Source organism: Tachypleus tridentatus, chromosome 1 (genome assembly GCF_004210375.1).
Source record: "Tachypleus tridentatus isolate NWPU-2018 chromosome 1, ASM421037v1, whole genome shotgun sequence".
In the NCBI taxonomy this organism is placed as follows: Eukaryota; Metazoa; Arthropoda; class Merostomata; order Xiphosura; family Limulidae; genus Tachypleus; species Tachypleus tridentatus.
The window spans coordinates 145,736,952-145,755,277 of NC_134825.1; the positions used below are offsets into that span (position 1 = coordinate 145,736,952).

At 31.8% G+C, this 18,326-nt stretch overlaps 1 protein-coding gene across 3 annotated transcripts in view; it reads right to left on the reverse strand.

Annotated features, from left to right (window-relative positions):
• The window catches only part of LOC143226179 (G-protein coupled receptor 143-like), a 68,713-nt gene extending 53,296 nt beyond the window's left edge, over positions 1-15,417 (reverse strand). For 2 of the 3 annotated variants that reach the window (XM_076456796.1, XM_076456786.1), the window contains exons 1-2: positions 15,273-15,417; positions 4,660-4,915 (exon numbers count right to left, since the gene is read on the reverse strand). In XM_076456796.1, coding sequence (XP_076312911.1) covers positions 4,660-4,915 — 256 coding nt within the window. In that variant the 5' untranslated portion in view covers positions 15,273-15,417. Of the gene's footprint in view, positions 1-4,659; positions 4,916-15,272 lie in introns of those variants that run through there. The other variant, XM_076456806.1, reaches the window with a different exon arrangement.
• Between the last annotated feature and the right edge of the window lie 2,909 nt (positions 15,418-18,326).

Consider the following 18,326-nt stretch of genomic DNA (forward strand, 5'->3'; position numbering starts at 1 on the left):
TTTTGAATTTGGAAATTCTAAAAAAGGAGGAGGGTTATGTGATTTATTTTAGTTTAGAGTTTGTTAATGAGAGTGTCGTCACCACCTTAGGCAAAACTTTAGTGAGGTTTCACCTGAAGTTGTGTTAAGTTTTTATTCTATTTTATGAAAAATATATTAATTTACTTGCAAAAAGTGATTTCCCAGTTTCAAACATTTAGATTGAAAAGAAAGGTTACAAGAATTAAGCTTGTTTTCTTTGGTGAACAGAGGTTATTATGACCTGATTCAAGACCTTAGTAGACATTTAAAAGTATTGTCAATGTAAACAGGGATGTCAATAAAGTTATTGTATGTTGGCTACTTACAGTTCATTTAGTTTTGGGGCAGTTTTAACATAAACAAACAGCAGAAAATCTTGAGTTACTTTCACTGTTCTATACATTAGACAATGCTTATACTGCTAGAGATGATACTGCAGTAATACAGCAATCATACTGAAAAAGTCACTTACTAATACATTTTACTGGTCAAATTGATCACAGCTATCACAGAAAACAAAGGTCATGAAGTGATACTAATGACTGGACAAAGGAACTGAGTTTACCTGTTGAATTCAAGCACACCTTCTTCATTCATGGTTCAGTTCTAGTAGGGTAAAGATTATAGTTGAAATCACCGTGTTTTATTACTGTAGATATCTATACTGAGAATGTGAAATCTATGGGAATTAACATCACCAAGTGAATAATAACTATAATCTTGTCTGCACAAGTACATATGCTGCATTTTCTTTGTTTTTCATTCAGACTGTCTTTATTTTGTAACACTTTAGTCTTATTAGTTCTTCCATACAAGAAAACCCAGTCAAGTTTTCAAACAGACTATTCCACAAATCTGCTAGTCCATTTGATGTTGTAAGTGGATCTAATTATCTGATATTTCAGGAAAATTAGTTTGCCTAAAAGAAACTAGAGGTACAGAGGAAAAGGAACCTTTAGTGCATAAACAGGATTTACTGCAGTTTTTGTTTTGATAACATGCATATTAGCTCTTGCTTGGTCATTTGAGTTTGCTAAAAATTTAAAGTAATTCTTTAGAATTAAAAAATGGTATGCTTAAAAAAAATTACTTGTGACCAAGTGTAGGGGTTTGGTGGAAAGAGACAACTACAGGAAGATGTGTTGGCAAAGAAAAAGCACTTTTCCTGTTTATGTTATGAAAGTCTCTGGCATTGATTAGCTTGTAAACACTAATAAAGAGGGATTTATTCGTATCTTGAGTATACTGACCATTTATGCTGATGGTAACCGTCAGGATAAATCTTGATAGAAAGGAAGCATAGATGACTGAAGTGGAATGGCTCTGGAGAGCTTAATTATGAATGAGGAGGTCTTAACCCCTTCATTTCAGGTTGGATGGAATGCACCTAACTCAATCATGAAAGTATCCATGAGAGTTATTATACTATGAATTTTAGAAGGTATGCATATGTTTACAAAAGTTTGCAGATTACTGGTAAACACTACAAAGCTTTTGCACATAAAATATCAGGTTTTTGAATTAAGTATTTAGATATTTTAATTAAAGTTTTTCTCAAAAATATTTTATTTTGGAATGTTGACTATGCAAAATGCAAAGTAATTTTCATCTTAAGATTAAAAATACTTGTATGGATTACAAAATTTTCAAATTTCACATGTGAGATCTTTATAGCCTCCACATAATTATCAAATGCTTTTTAAGAAGAAATTTATACTTTATTATTTTCACCATCAAATCAGAATTTCTGTATATGTTTGAAAGATCTGACCAATCTTGTAACCACCACAAAAAATTATAAAATATAAGTTATGCTTTTTTTTTCTGGAAATACAACAAATTATAACTCAAAAACACAAATGTTCAATTCAAAGAGCTTAAATGCATAACATTATACATTTATTATTGTTGTGTGTTTTAGTGGACTAGTATTTTGTAAAATACAGTTACACTTAGGAGAATGCACTATATATGTTTATACACACTGTCATTATTTATAGAGATGTTTTTAAACTTATTTTTTTTAAATACAAAACAATACATAAAGAAGTAAAGCGAAGAATTATCTCTTCCAGTTATGACATCTGGATTCAGTTGCTGTTTGTCATTGGTTACTGAGATTTAAGAAACTTCATATGTGGAAGATGTGAAATGAAATAATTTATTTTAGGTTTTATATATATATTTGAATAACCCAAAAAATCATAAATAACTATATCAATACCATAGAATTTCATTACAATTTATTACATTGAGTAAGCAAGATGTATTTGGGCAAAAGAATAAAAAAAAAATTTGAACAATCTAGACTCAACTTACCAGTATAAGGGTTTGTTTTGAAAGAGACAATACCATAATATTTGAAAATTGCTGTGAGAAACCACTTGAGAAACATCCTGTTTTGATTGATTATTCACATTTAATATATAGAACTAAGTGTATTTAAGGGAACCATTTCCAAAAACTGAAGATGAGCACGACCACTTTGTTTGATTCAGTACATTATTGATATCTCAGCATATAAAAAAAAAATTTTATTTTACATTCCAGCTTTTAAATTAGTACTTTGACTTCCTAATCCACACAAAACTTTAGACTTAGGATTTCAACATCACAAAAATCTAATTTAAACCAGTGCTGCTTTCAACACATAAAAATTGATGTTTAACTGTTTTTTAATATTTAAATTTAAATTATGAAATTGGGTAATGTATAACACTAACATCTGAATTATAATCTACAGTTTGATACTGATTTTATTAATATAACTTAATAAAAATAAAATTTTGAATACAAGTCAACAAACATGATGACATGGCCTTTAATCCTTGACCTGTTGCAATAGGGTTAATTAACAGAACTCTTAAGGTGTCATAAGACAGTTAATCATGACTCTAGCTCTATCATTCTTGAGAATAACAAAAAATTCCCTGTGATCTTGATGGCAGGTCATGATATCTGTATGCAGCTGTATAATGAGCCACACCCAGTAACTCATTGCCTCTACAGCTGATAAGATTACCAATTCAGCCAGTTACTACCAACTTTGTTTTGACAAGTAGCACTAAATTATACATTAGAGGGAAAGTACATCTCTGGCTCAGCCTAGATGTTGCTTACAGAATGAACGTAGTTGTTTCTAATCTTAGATCTGGAATTTGCATTCTTAGGATGAATGCACTGTGGAGATCACCTTTAAATTTTACTTATGCAAGTAATGAGATGATGTTCCATAAAAAAAATTCATCTTATGACAATCAGACCAAACCTAGAAAAGGTGGACCAAACAATTGTACATAGAAGAGTGAATAACAGTCCTTCCATGTATGAAAGTATTGTTGACTTGATAATTATTCATCTAAGACCCAATGACATCCCACTGCTGTTTTGTAAATATGGATTATAGGGTATTATGCTTGATGCTATAATACAGTTATAGTAACTAAATATGAATTGTTTCCTATCCAGAAAGAAGGCAGCATTGACATGATAATTATTCATCCAAAACCCAATGTTGCTTTGTAAATATGGATTATAGGGTATTATGCTTGATGCTGGAATGGTTGTAGGCATGGTGAGTGGAAGTAATCAATGTTAATGGTACACTGGAGTTGCATCTGCCATGTTGAAACTGAAAGCAAATATATCTTAGATAATTGGTTAAAAATTGTGCTGGTAGTCTAGACCTAATATAGTGATCTGTTTGGCAAATAAGTAGATGTATTTCTGGAACCAGATGGCTAACTGAATGAAGCAACAGTTACACAGTATCACTTAAACACAAGAACACACATCCCACAAAGCAACTTCTGCTATAGCTTTTTACAACAACTAAAGTCAAAGCTTCTGGTGTAGGACAGAGTCATTCAGCCTTTGTAGAGTACTTGATCATCTCCAGTAGTGACTATCATGAAGAATGATGTAATACCAAGGCTCTGTGTTAATTTCAGATGGGTTAATGTGGTAAATATCATTGACACCTTTCCTTTAACATGAACTGATGAAGGTCTGGATGAGTGAGGGAGCTCCTAATGGCTTCAACACCATGTCTCTGGCATTTGGATACAGGAAACTTGAGCTTTATAATGAAAGCAAGGTTACAACTATTTCTAGCACAAGAAACAGCTTTTATGAAATTTGTGTGATGCCATTTAGTCTGTATAATGCACCAGCTATTTCAAACAGCCTGAAGAAGTTTACACTCATGGGACTAGTCTGAAAAATATGTCTGGTTTATGTCAGCAATATTTTGGTGGTTTTCAACATTTTCAAATTTGTAATTAGTAATACAATCTCAATATTTAATTAGTTACGTTCATTACTATGTATATATATATATAACTAGTTATTTATCAAAGCTTGCTTTTATCAGAAGTTAATATTAATTCATTAAAACAAGAATATCTTTTAAACAAAATATGAAGCTACCTCTAAACATTTGACATAAGATGTAATTAGAACTTAAAAATAACTTGTACATATTTCTAAAGCATGGCAGGAGCACTTGTTTAACAGATTGTGTGCTTGCTCACTAAACAGTTATTGTAGCCTACTTCCTTCAGTTAATTTTTTTATAATGTATATTTCATTTGAACTTAATGATTTATTCCCAATAATTAAAATGTATATTTTACTTACCAAAAGAAGCAAATAAATCAGCTACTGCAAGATAAGTAATAATATGTTTTTGCCTTTGACCAGATAGTGAAATATGTCTGGAATGACTATCACCTGATGAAGGAAGAATCTGATAAGTTGCACCAAGAATTCCTAATAAGCTTGATATAGCACATACAATATTGTAAGGAGTTGAACTGAAGTGAAGCTGTCTTTGAAGACTTGGGTGATCTTTTGAAACAGTGCAACAAAATGTGTCGAGAGAAGGAGAAGACATCTAAAAAATACAAAAAAAATTAAAATATGTAGAAGAAAGTAATGGTCATGTACATACAAACATTTAAGTGAATAATACAGACTGTTTATGATTTAGTTGCCACTTCCTATCCATCTGTTTCTTCATAAACATTGACTAAAGAACAAGGTATTACTGTTAAATATAGCTTCTTCTGCATATTATATAATAATAGGAATGAAGTAAGTATTTCTATAATTTCATAGCAAGTCTAAGACTTTGAATAAATGCTTTAACTGGTGTATGTATTGAATAACACTAAATGAATTTAAAATATTAATAAAATACATACATGCAAAAGTATTTCGAGCTGTATTGATGTAGATCAGTTGTTTATCATTAATGACCTACTAATGTAGTTTCATTAAAATTGAAAGTACAGCATAAATGAACAATAATTACAACTATAAGAACTTACTGTAACAAAATACTTCACAAAAAATACTTTTCATGGGATTATTATGTACACTTTGTGATAACACAGAATCAGAAGTATCATAATTTGTTGTAAATGTCCGTTTTTGTGAAGTGCTGGTTACCATTAATGTTCTGAACAACAGAGCTTGATAACAAACGTGACAACAGTTAAGGGTTACAATAGCATGTATATAAAAAATTGGTAGTGTAGCCTGTAACTGTGCAGTAGAAAAGTAATTTGATGTAAACCTTTAACCTCTACTGTATGCTTGCTTTAATATAAAGTACCAACTATGACATTAGAGATATTTTATTCATACATGTAAAATCCTATGAAAACATCTACATCACACATAGAATCATGTTAAAATACTTATATCACCTATGATTTCATAAATCGTTTAATTTCCTGCAAAAAATACCTTGCACATGAAAAGATATTCTAAAATAAAATGAAATTCCTAAATATATAAAAAAAATCAATATTATTCATACATGCAAGTCAGTGTTTCACTCCTTCAGATTTTGTTCTTTAGGTATAATATTTATCCACAATTTTTTCCATGAAAACTTGCATGTGTTATACTTTTCCTATAATAAAACATTTCCAATTGCTACATACTTCCACTTACATAAATGGCTACTCTTTTTCAGTGCTGCCCTCTATTTGCATAATTTTTTCACAAACCACAAGCCTTCTATTACTACATACCCTATTGGTTCACAGTTTAAATGATTCTCACATACAAATTATCATTGAACAAATCTCCATCAATAGACATGATTCTCAAAGACATGACTCAAATTATTCAATCTAACTAGCACTCTGAATTTAGGCAGAAAACTAAGCACTGTAAGAGAATGGAGAAGGAAGGGTGGAAAGTGTGAGCAGTATTAGTAACTGTCAGAAATATATTTTCAGTGTAAGAAAATTACAACTTCCAACAAAGTACCTTACATCTCACACAGAAGTAGGATACACATTGAACAGGTGGAGGGATCAGAATAAGGGAGAAAAAGTGAAACATCCTCTGAAACCAAACTATTTGAAGTACCAGATATTGACGAAAGCTATATATTTCAAACGTTATCCATAAGACTGAAGCTAGCATGTACATATTTCTGTATTAAATTCTCAGCAGATAGCCCATTCAACCAGGAAATTTATAAATCTGTACAACTGATCTGACTTAAGACTGAGTGTACACTTGATTGATATAACCTGTAGACTTTCAAAATAACACATTTAAGGTAAGTATTTCCACAGTTTTGTCTCTGGATTTCTTTGATTCTTGATTTTTTCTCTTGGCTACTATTTGTTGTTTTGTAGTACTGAACCCAAACTATCACATGAAAAAAAAAAAAAAAAAGAGCCCAGCCTGTTTAGACAACCTAAAACTTCAAATTGTGCTTGCACCTGTTTATTGCAATATGCTCTCTGTGTCCAATTTATTCCTCACTTAACTGTCTTAAATCTGCATTTTGCAACATCAGTGTATACCTGAATACTACATTTTCATTCTCCCAATTCATTTAGGGAAAACTGGGTGTCACATTAACAATTCTATAAGCTGTGTTAAGACCACTAGTAGGATACTGAACTTGTTCTATGTCACAAATTAAAAATACTTTTAAGGCAATATTTCTGATAAAATATCTTTGTCGCTGTAATATTTATGTTAATATGGCCACCTCTTAAAGCATATGTCCAATGTATAAGTGATGGATCAGGTTAATAATATCATGTTTATATCAGTTTACTGACTGTCCCTTCAATTATTTGGAATGTACACAAAAATTCATTTTCTTGGGGCTTTCTTCATTTTTCATGCAAAGAAGCAAATTCTGTGCATTTTTTTAGTCTAATCAAGTCACTGAAACAAAAAGGCTTAGCTGAATTCTATGAAAATATCCTGTAAAAACAAACTTTAATGCTATGAGTTTTCTATGAATTCCACACACTATTGCTAGGTCATTAGCAAACTTGTGCATAAACCATATAACAGTTGCTTCAGTGAAACCAATCTCTTAGCAGATACAAAAGTTGATGTGAATTATTATTTCCAAGATACTTTTTTTTTGGCATTTCAGACCTTTTTTGGATTATGTGGTGCCAAAAAATCCAACAAATCTTTTTTCTTAATAGTAAAATTATCAAACTTAATTTTATGAAGCTTGACAGAAAAGTTTCAAGTAGTAAATTTAGGTTTTCTGTTAAAAAGAGATTTTTTTTGTAAAATTTCATTTAATATAGATATCACTTTTTCACTTTCTAACCTTTCCCATAGCTGAAAATATACTTCAGATGTAAACATACCTCTCTGCACCACTAAGGGCTGCTGCCTTGCATGCAACTGTTGTGACATTTCCTGTGCAAGTTATTGTGATAACTTGTGACATAATTGTCATAATGCTATTGCCTTCCATCATTAGGAGGATCATATGATTTCTTTGCATATTGATCCCCATGAGTATTAGCATATGATCACAGACTCATTTGGGATGAGGCAAAAAATATGACCAAGGAGTGGGTAGAGCAAGAAGGTGATATCGAAAGGAAAGTTTCAACCTGAAATACCAGGAATTGAGTCCAATGATAAGTCACTACTCAAAGATGAATGCCTAAGTCATGTAGGAGGGAAGATGATAGCTTGACTTGACTTCCAAGAATAAGTGGCTGACAAAGAACCAACTTCTGAAATGGAAATTTACTGTAAAACACTTACTGTTTCTTTGCTTTAACATCTTACATTTTGATAATGGTTTTTCTACCTTTTTTGGCTTTTCCATAATGATGTTTCAACATATTGCAATAATTTATTTAAAGTGATCTTCTAAGGACAAGGATTTATACAATAGGAATTCTGCCTACAAGTCAAGGCCACACAATAAACCTTTATTATAGAAATTGTTTTATCTGTAATATAATTCTATGATAAGTATATTCGCAAAAATGAGTTTTGCTGAGCATTGTTTATGAGTTATAGACAGAAGATTTTGGAGTTCTACTACAATTAAAGAAATTATAAATAATTTAATGTGTAAAATATAATCTTTTTCTGACAAGTGTCATATTGATATTATTTATATCTCATTGCAGCTATTTTATTTTACTCAGATTAGTTTGAACACTTCTAGATTTTATTATCATAGGTACAGCTAAGAGTAATTATAAAGACTGTATACTGAGATAGTAAGGCCTAATTGTACCATGTTTTAGATAAATGGTTTCAAATATTGAAATATTAGTTATTAGAGTGAAATAAAAACTTAGTTATTAGTCAAATTAGTTTGAATTTGGTATATTTATATTTTTTAGAAAGCATTTAACAAGGTGCCACATAAAAAGCTTGTTAAAAATTCTCTTTACAGATGAAAAGGTTAGGTTGGGTCATTGAATTCAAAAATGGTTGGACAGAAGAAACTGAAGAGATTGATGTCACAAGGACTTTCTTAGGCTTAATTTTAAGATCATTACTATTTTTTTTATTCACATCAATGATAAAAATGGAGGAGTGATAAAAAAATTGCTTGATTCTAAAATTAGGCTCAACATGATGTCAATAAGCTACTTGTTTTTGTTGATTATTTATATCCAGGCTACATTTTAAGCACTCAGAACTTGTGAGATGCGACGCATTAGGAGTTTTATTTAAGATCTCTGGACTGCTACGCATATTTAAGGAAGCTAGTAGTGAAGAGGTATTACTTGTATGTAGATTTTGTAGCTTGGAGGAGAAACTTAATCCTATTCTAAATATGGAAAAGATGATAAATAAAGAGAAGAGTATAATGTGAAAAAAGGTTGCAAGATTTATAGAGGAACATGTACTTTTGTATACAAAAGATACAGTGGGTATTAATAACTTTCAGGAAGTTAAAAACAGTACTAAAAGGGCTAGAGGCAGTGGATTTAATTATAATGAGCAGATTATTTTAATCATTTTATCATGGAAGGTGACTGTAGTCTATGGAAAAATTGTAACTTGTAGTAGGATCAACTTTTCCAATCTTTCAGCTTGGGCTTCAGCCAGCAGACAATATGAGGCACCCACACCACTCATGCACAGCAATATCAGCTGACTGTTTTATTTTCTATATTTTTATCATAATACATGTAGATTATTAATACCACAACATCAAGATATACAATTCAAATGTGTATTGTATATCATAATGCATAACAAAGTGAAATATAACACTATTTACAATTTTTTCCATGGAGAAATAACACTTATTAAGGACTGACTGTAAAATATAATTATATGGTGAAATGGCTAAAAAAAATGTTTTTTAGGCTTTAATTTGTACAAATGAGTAACTTCAGAAGAGAAAGATAAAAAAATGACATATAGGGTTGGAAACAAAAGGTATTTTTGTTTATTGCTCTAGCATGAAACATGAATAAGATAGTCTGGGAGGTAAGCATAGAAAAGAATTAGATTATACTGTTCAGAGATATATTGAACTTTGACAGAATGCAACTCACATTTTATATATGAAGCCACTCCTTCTCCTCCTACTAGTACTCTAATGCTGTTAAACAAATTATAATCCTGTATTTCAATGAGATTTGTCATGAAAACAGTTGAAATTGAACTCTTAGTTATTCCCATTATTTCAAAGTCTGCCATCCTAAGTGATGCTGTTAATCAATGGACAATAATCGTGTTTTTCATTTGCTCTTTCAAGATATTCCCTGCAAACTCTTCCTTGGGAACAGTAACAATTTAAACCCAATCTTTACTTTTAGTTCTCATCTAAACATACTGGATGAGTAACCAGTCGACCTTTATTCTCCTGTGCAATACACCAAATGTACATCTCAATCAATTTGGCCTGAATTAAAAAACTTTATAAGTATATGCTTTATAATTTGTATCAAGCATTTTGCCAAACCATATGAAGTGACTTTGTTCTTTAGTGTATTCAATACTGTCCATAACTTGGAGAATAACTGGCTGTTGTAAATAGTTTCTGGTTTCATCTGAATTTCTTGAGGAGTTCCAAAATGTGATATCCACTGCTCTGCCAACACATCAGTAACAGATTGTGCTAAAGTGTTTATCAATGGATAAGATTCACCCCACTTAATGAAGTAACCAATGATGACTAAAACACATAAATTAACTTTCTTGGACTCTAGAAGGGTTCCAGTGATAAAAAGGTCTATTCTCTAGAGAGTAGAACTGACAATTCTTGGATGTTGTCCAGGCCAACACTTTCTCTGTTCTGCATACACACAGTGACTTTTGGAATTTAAATTCAGTCAACAAAATTTTTGCCCAATGTTAGTATTAACTTAATATCCTGATGACCTGCAGTTTTATTATAGAGAATCTTAATCATCTGCTCCCACAGGAGTTGTGGACTTTCTAGCTGCATTGCAGGATGATTACCACATCTGAGTGGTTGATAAAATTGGTATAACATGCCATTGTGTATCTTTACCTGCTACTACAAGTTCCACAGGCTATGTGTATCTGTTGCTGCATGGTAAAGAGTGCCCAAGCTAGTTCTGAGTCTCACAATTGCTTTACTCTTCCTAGAGTTCTTGAGAGAAGAATTTTGGTATTATTCATCAGTTAAATCACTTATTGTATGACTCTGAATTGTGAGAGCTGAAATGGCCTTTATCTCATTTTTAATTGATGACTCATTTCAGGATGTTAAACAAATGTACATGATTTTTCAATGCAGTGAGATAGTTCCTCTGTGTTTCCTTGTAGTACTCCAGAATGATGCTGTATGATCATGTCACATTCCTAAAACATGATCTGACATGTGATCATCCCTTCCAGACTTTTAAAGTTCACAAGCCATTTCAGCAACACATTATCCACTCTGAAGATGAATTTCATGGCATACAAGTAATGTGTTATGAATACTATAACTGCAAACAGTTCTTTACATGCACGTGTCCACTGTTTCACCTACTGCGAAATAACACATATAAGCGGAACTCTTCCACCAATGACATCTTGTTCTTGACTCTTGACATGATGAGGTGTTTCCCTTCATGGAGAAGCTCCCTAATGATTGTTACTCTCTTGCACTGGCTCTCCATCTTATATGCTGGGAAAACAGCTCTTATGTGTGAACTTGTCTACTGGCACCACTTAGTATAAGAATCTCAGCTTATTCAGTTTGGAAAGGCTCTTCTCTTCTATACGGTAAACACAAATTTAATTAACCAGTACTGTTTTTTTGTCTTGCCTGCCTGCAAAATAGTTAATACTGGTTAAACCTGTCCACCTCTAGCACTTCTTTCTCTTCTGTGGATGGTGTTGACCAGAAGTGGGATTGCATCTCTCTGCCTGACAAATATGTAGGAATCCTGCAGTGACCATCCCATTCACTCTTAGACACTCTAGGTTTTCTGTTATCTTGAAAATTCTTAATTCTCTAAACTCTGCTTCCAAGACTTAACCTCAGAAGGAGAATTTTGTTTGCCATTCGGAATGTATTACAAAGACATCATTCCTCTTTCTGGATTTGTGGCTGCAGTATGATGGCTGCCATGAACTTTGCATCATTAGTGAAAATGAAAATCTTTCAGCTTTAGTGCAACTTACAAGGGGAACAGTAAAGTAAAATTAGAGAAAATCTACTCTAAAACATTAAATTGAAATCAGGATAATCACAACCTTTTTTTTTGTTTTTAGTTTTCACAAACTATGAGTCATAAATATAAAATTTGGAGTTTTGATGGTTTATTCTAATTACTCTAATGCAAAAAGGTCTACCTTTAAAAAGTGTTCAGGTTGCTTTATTTTTGTCTAATTACGTTTTTTGAATTTACATATTTATCAAACATCATGAAAGAAATTAACGTTACTGATGTAGTTTTTTGTAAAATATTAACCTTTCACACTGTTTACTAGAAAATCCTAAGTATTGTTGTAGCAAGTTTTAGTTAGTATTAAAATAGTATATTTGAGATAAGCAAATTTTATAATTGTACTTCTTTCAATCTAACATAACATTACAAATTTATTTCATAGCATAAGGGATTAAATATCTACTTATAGTTCTTCAGAAGTTTTTCTTCCACTTCAGTTTTTCACATAACTTTCAATTAAATTTTATTCATTATTACAAAATTAAACTAAACTAAATTTAATGGTGTCAAATGACCTTACTTTTCAAAGTGGCATCACAAAATAGTTTGATAAAGAATAACTTTAATATTTATATTTTTAATAATAATTTCAGAATATTATAGTTTTAATTCCTTTTCTGTAATATTTTATTACTTTTGTATGTTTAAATACAATAAACTTAACACTGTATTCAATATTATAAAAATGCTTTGTGCCAACTGACTATTTTGCAAATGCATGACTAGTTTACCATACTTGTTAATATCTATAGTTCATGATGTGAAGAAAGGTAAAGGTGAGAACAACATAAATTATTTCAGAAAGAAATTGACATACAAGGTAATGAAAGACGCAATGAATGGCAGTCTTCTAATACACTTATCATAAAACATGGTAATGGTTCGTAATAGGAATTGCCTATATGTTCCTTATCATTCAATATTGTTCTGTCAGCCTAAAGCAAATACAGCTGTAGGCATTGTAATAAAACTTTGAAAATAACACTAAATGCATTATTGCACATTGTGTATGATATATTTTCAGTTTATTTGATTATCTAGTGGTATCACCAATTCATGTTATACTTTACATTTCAAAAAGAATGGCAAGTTATCACACAAAGAAGACTCAGAGAAATTATGTCATGATTGTCATATATGGTGCATTTAAGATTGTATTTAAATATTTTCTTAGCAAATTAAGACATTAAATCTTATACAACATTAAAATTTAATTTATCAGGATCCATAGTAGTGATTCACAATATAGATCACCCTACTAATATATATGTAAAAACTGCTCGTTTGGGTTGAGAAAATTTTTTACCCAAATGAGCCGTTTTTACACATATTTCTCTGCAAGTGGGTTTTCTCGACATCACAGATCACCCTACTATTATTAACTTCCTATTTTCTGGCATTCTACAGCAAAAATTACTGTAGGGATTGTAACAAAACCTACTAAATGCACCATTACAAATTTTGTAGGATAGTTTGTAAGCTTTTTCTATTACCTAAGATAAAACAGCAGCTGTAAAATGTTTCACACACAATCGTTTTAATGTAGTCTGTGGCTTCTCTGAAGCCTAACAATCTACAACATGCATATGTATATAGCTGGGTGCAAGCCATAGATGTAACTTAAAGGTATAAAAGTTAAAGAAAACGATAAAAACACAGCAACAAATAGTCAAAAGAAACAAAGTAAAAATAGTACATACTAAAATAGGGGTTTTGTGTTGTTTTTTTTCAAATCCCAGTAAGGGTAAAACCTAAATAGAATTTAAAAAAGCCAATGACTTGTAAAAAAACTAAAAAACAGTGAAGACAGACAGTAGCACTATCACCAATGACTGTCCAAAGTCAATGGTAAATTCTGGGTGTAAATATGTAGAAAATTGTTCTGCTCTCAGGAACAGCACAATACAAAAATTTGGGCTATTGTGACTTGAGTAGGACTAGGAGACACAAATATAAATTTTAGCAAGGTTGTAGTCATCTCCAACAAAAATAATTATTTTTTTTAACAGGGTGGTTGTCTTTGAAACATGTTACCTGCAGATGTTGTAAAGGTGGTAAATTTAAGTAAGTGTAAGAGAAAGCTTGATAATTATATAAATGACAAGGGCTGGATTTGAGGATTTTTTATTTATTTATTTGATAGTTTTATTTTAGTTTAGATGATGGGACAGCCTGGATGGACTAATGGGTCTCTTGTTCTTAAACAATACATTATGTTATACTTTCTACTGGTTAACCTTCATTTGGTGCACTCTGTTCAGTTTTAGGTACTTACCTTAGGAAGGACATTCACATTTTAGAAAAGATTCAGAGGAGGGTTACTCTATAGAGTACTTTGGACAGAATGGTTGTCATATAAGGACAGGTAAAATTTCACAAATTGTTTTCTTTTGGAAAAAGAAGAGTTAAAAGGAATCTGACTGTGGTGTTTATGATTGGGAATTTATAGTGTAAATGCATCATACTTCATAATAATTAATTTTGAGGATGGTAGTATTTCATGACACAAATACAAGTTTTGGCAAGGTAGGAATCATCTTTATCTAAGAATATTTTATCTTTCTGAAAGTAAACAATGGCAGATTTAGAGGGTGGTCCTACAATCCCAAGACCCCTCCTCCCTACAAATTTATATATATTTTTTTCAAGGATCCAACTCTAAAAAAAAACAAGAACTGAAAAAAAAATCTGGCCAACCCTAATGGTTAAGAACAATACATAGCTCATTTGTTCATGTGTCAAATTTAGCAATTTGAACTGATCCTGATCAAATGTTTTATCTTCAAAGGCTTATGGTAGTTAACTTTAAGAGAAAGTTTGATAAATATTTAAACAATAATCCCATTTTAATACTTGTACTTCAGTTTAACTGAAGGAATAGTATAGATCTCATTACTAAACCAACAGTTCCTTTGCTGTCCTTAAATATCATTTTTATCAAATTATGTACCTTTCTCAGCTAGAAAGACCAAACGATAAAACTGTACACAGTATTCTAACCGAGACATTCAATGACTTTATATAGAGAACTATTTTTTTATCTGTTACGTATGTCTATAAATACGCTTTAAATTTCGTGCTATTAAAAACATTTAAATAACTTTTCTGCGTTACAAACAAAGCTTTGCTCAAGTTATATTCAAATAGCTTGACCATGACTCGAGTTTGACGCAAGTCTGAAGCATCTCTAACCATGCAGTTCCTGTTCGAAATGACGATTTCCTGTAGCAGACTCACACCACCGACAATGTTAAAAATATCCAAACATTTAATACATTTGTTTAAAATTTTCATACTTACAAGGAAGTCTTAGTTCCAAGAGTTCAGTCGTGAGAAATAGAAATTATACTTGAATTGTTTAGATATTATTAATTCTCATTCACGAAAGCTCCCGAGCAGTAAGTAATACACAGTTACAACTCTATGAGATAATAATATTATTACAGTGCCACCTTCAACATATAATAAAAGTAAGATTAAGTCAGCGTTAAATTTACATTACTTTATTAAATGTACTTTTTTTCAGGCGGGTTTTATCATCTGCCAACTGATAATTTTTTTTAATATTTTGGAACAACCTTTATTTCTTAGTCCTAATTTTATAAATAACCATGGGCAGACGTTTTATTTTTCTTAATTTGTTGCTTCGGGAGTCATTCGACTTCGACATTTTTATTATGAGGTTATACTTCATTTTCTCCTGGAATAGGCTGTTATTGAGTTTGTTTTTTGTTTTTTTTAATTTCGCACAAAGCTACTCGAGGGCTATCTGTGCTAGCCGTCCCTAATTTAGCAGTGTAAGACTAGATGGAAGGCAACTAGTCATCACCACCCACCGCCAACTCTTGGGCTACTCTTTTACCAACGAATAGTGGGATTGACCGTCACATTATAACGCCCCCACGGCAGATAGCCCTCAAGTAGCTTTGCGCAAAATTCAAAACAAACCAAAACCATATAATAGTGGTTTAGAGTTTACTTTATTTCAGAGTCTTTCTTTGAGGCTCCCCGCTAGTACAGCGGTATGTCTCCGGATTACAACGTTAAAATCAGGCGTTCGATTCCCCTTGGTGGGCTGAGCAGATAGCCCGAGGTGGCTTTGTTATAAGAATAACACTACACTTTCTTTGAGGAGAATATTTTGTGGATTGCTAAATAACTTTCATCCTGTTTTTTATCGATAGTTGGCTATCGATACTGTAATTTAGACTATCTTCTTTGGCATCATGCGGTAACCATAAATGTCAAATGATTTCACATGTCTAGACATCCGAAAGGGCTACATTTCTTTTGTAGTCGTATTTGAGAAACTATATGCTATTCGTTTTTTCAGTATCCTATTGTACAGGATTTGTAAGATTTGGTGTTTAGTTTGTTGAAGATAGGTCTGGGTCATCTTTTATTAGATCAAGATAAACGATTGGTGGCTTTGGTTAGATATTTATCTTGTTTGAGTTCACATCATAGCAAGCTGTTCCACTTTGTGGTATATTCTGGACGTGCTAAGATTTCAACATGGTGTTTGTGCACATCTTGTAACTTTCTTTAAAGCTCGACTTAAAAATAAAATTATTTTATTTCCTACAGTTCAAGTTCAAAGACAAGCTATCAGACTTTTATAATACCTACAGGGGTCATGACCATTTGGTGAATGAGGGTCTACAGGGTTATGTACTGTGCGAGAAACTGCAGTAATATTTTATGTGAGCATTTACTGTCTTGTTATTTGTCAAATGTCTCAACAGTATTTTTCCGGGCAGTATATTATAATTTGAATATTGTAATTGGTTGTGTATTTTATTGTTATTTAATGTTATTAACATATTCTATTTTAAGAATGTGATATATTTGTTTTTATACCCCCTCTATAAAGGGAAATGGTTGTCTGAGATAGTTGTGGACCTAGTAGAAATTCTTTCCTGGATGTTGAGTTTCTACAAACGCTGCAAAAATCTATGATTTCTATCTCACTACAGAAGATGACACAAGAAGGAAAGTTTTCAATTTCTGCTGCACTAGAATAATGTATTTCTCTGGATCACTCTGGTGTTGTAGTATTTTGAAGTCTGAGAACAAGTAGAGCAGCCTGCATAAGACTACCACACTTATACCAACCATAGTAATTTAGGCATCACTTTGGTCTAAACCATCTGAAAACATCAGAGAGAGACTGCAGACAACACTGGTAGATGAAGCCTGCTAACATTAGCTATTTACCAGGTGTTGAGACTATGAAACAGTAAGCATTGAATGGAAAGTTGAGTGGTTTATGGTGTAAATCTAGAAGCAGCTACTGTTAAGGTTCCTAAAATTATCTGCAATGCTGTCCTATGATGCTGAGGTAATCTCAGTCAGGTAATATTTGGTAAGCTATGATCATAGTTTCTCGTAAGAAAGGTGAAAAAATCACTCTGATGACATTCAAGGAAGATTTCGACAATTTTTTGAAGTGTTTCAATCTGGTAACTGACTTAAACACCTAGATTCTGGAACATGCCATACAATGCATGGTTCTGATTTAGATAGTCTGGCTCTGTACTTCATGAACACTTTATAAAAGAGAAACTGTGGGACTGCAAGACAGTTATTACTGAGTTATACATTAGGTTTATTCCAGTAGAAAGCACAGATATTTATCAGGTCAAATTCAAACTCGAAAGAATGGTAGTAACTGTAGAAAGTTTGACCCCTTACGCGGATAATCTAAGCATAATTTCGAATAAGTCGAAAGGAGAAAAAATGGTCAATATATATATGCGTGTGTGTGATTGTATGTGTAAGAGGATGAGTGTCAGTATGTGCTGTAGCTACAGCAGCGGCAGGGGTTAAAAAATATGTGAATTAAAAACGTGCATGAAACAGAATATCAAAATAAAATGAACGTTAAAATAGACAATGAAGAGAAAGCTGAAAATTAAACAATGTTTGGTCAAGAATATGAAGAGTATATTGAAAGTTATATGAAAAACATGTACATTTAAGAAATCAATTTATCACAAAAATTCGATATCCTATAATCTTTCGAAATCGTTAGAGTTTTATAATTATGTACAAGGTGTCGTATTTTTATATTAAAGCTAAATAATATTTTTTTTAACTCTTTGACTGTCAAGTTTCTTGTCCTTCTGCATACGTAAACCTCTACAAACACATTCCGACTCTACAGAGATGTGGTTACTTTTACAGGGTTGAAAAACATTTCAGGTATCTTAACCTCTTCTCTATGACAACCCCCTCTATTCTCGAAGCTACAGTATCTGGACAAAGAGGTTTACACAGCGACTACAAAAAAGCTAACCAGCCGTTATCAGCATCCTACTAATGGTAGATATTAATGAAACTGAATAAGACATA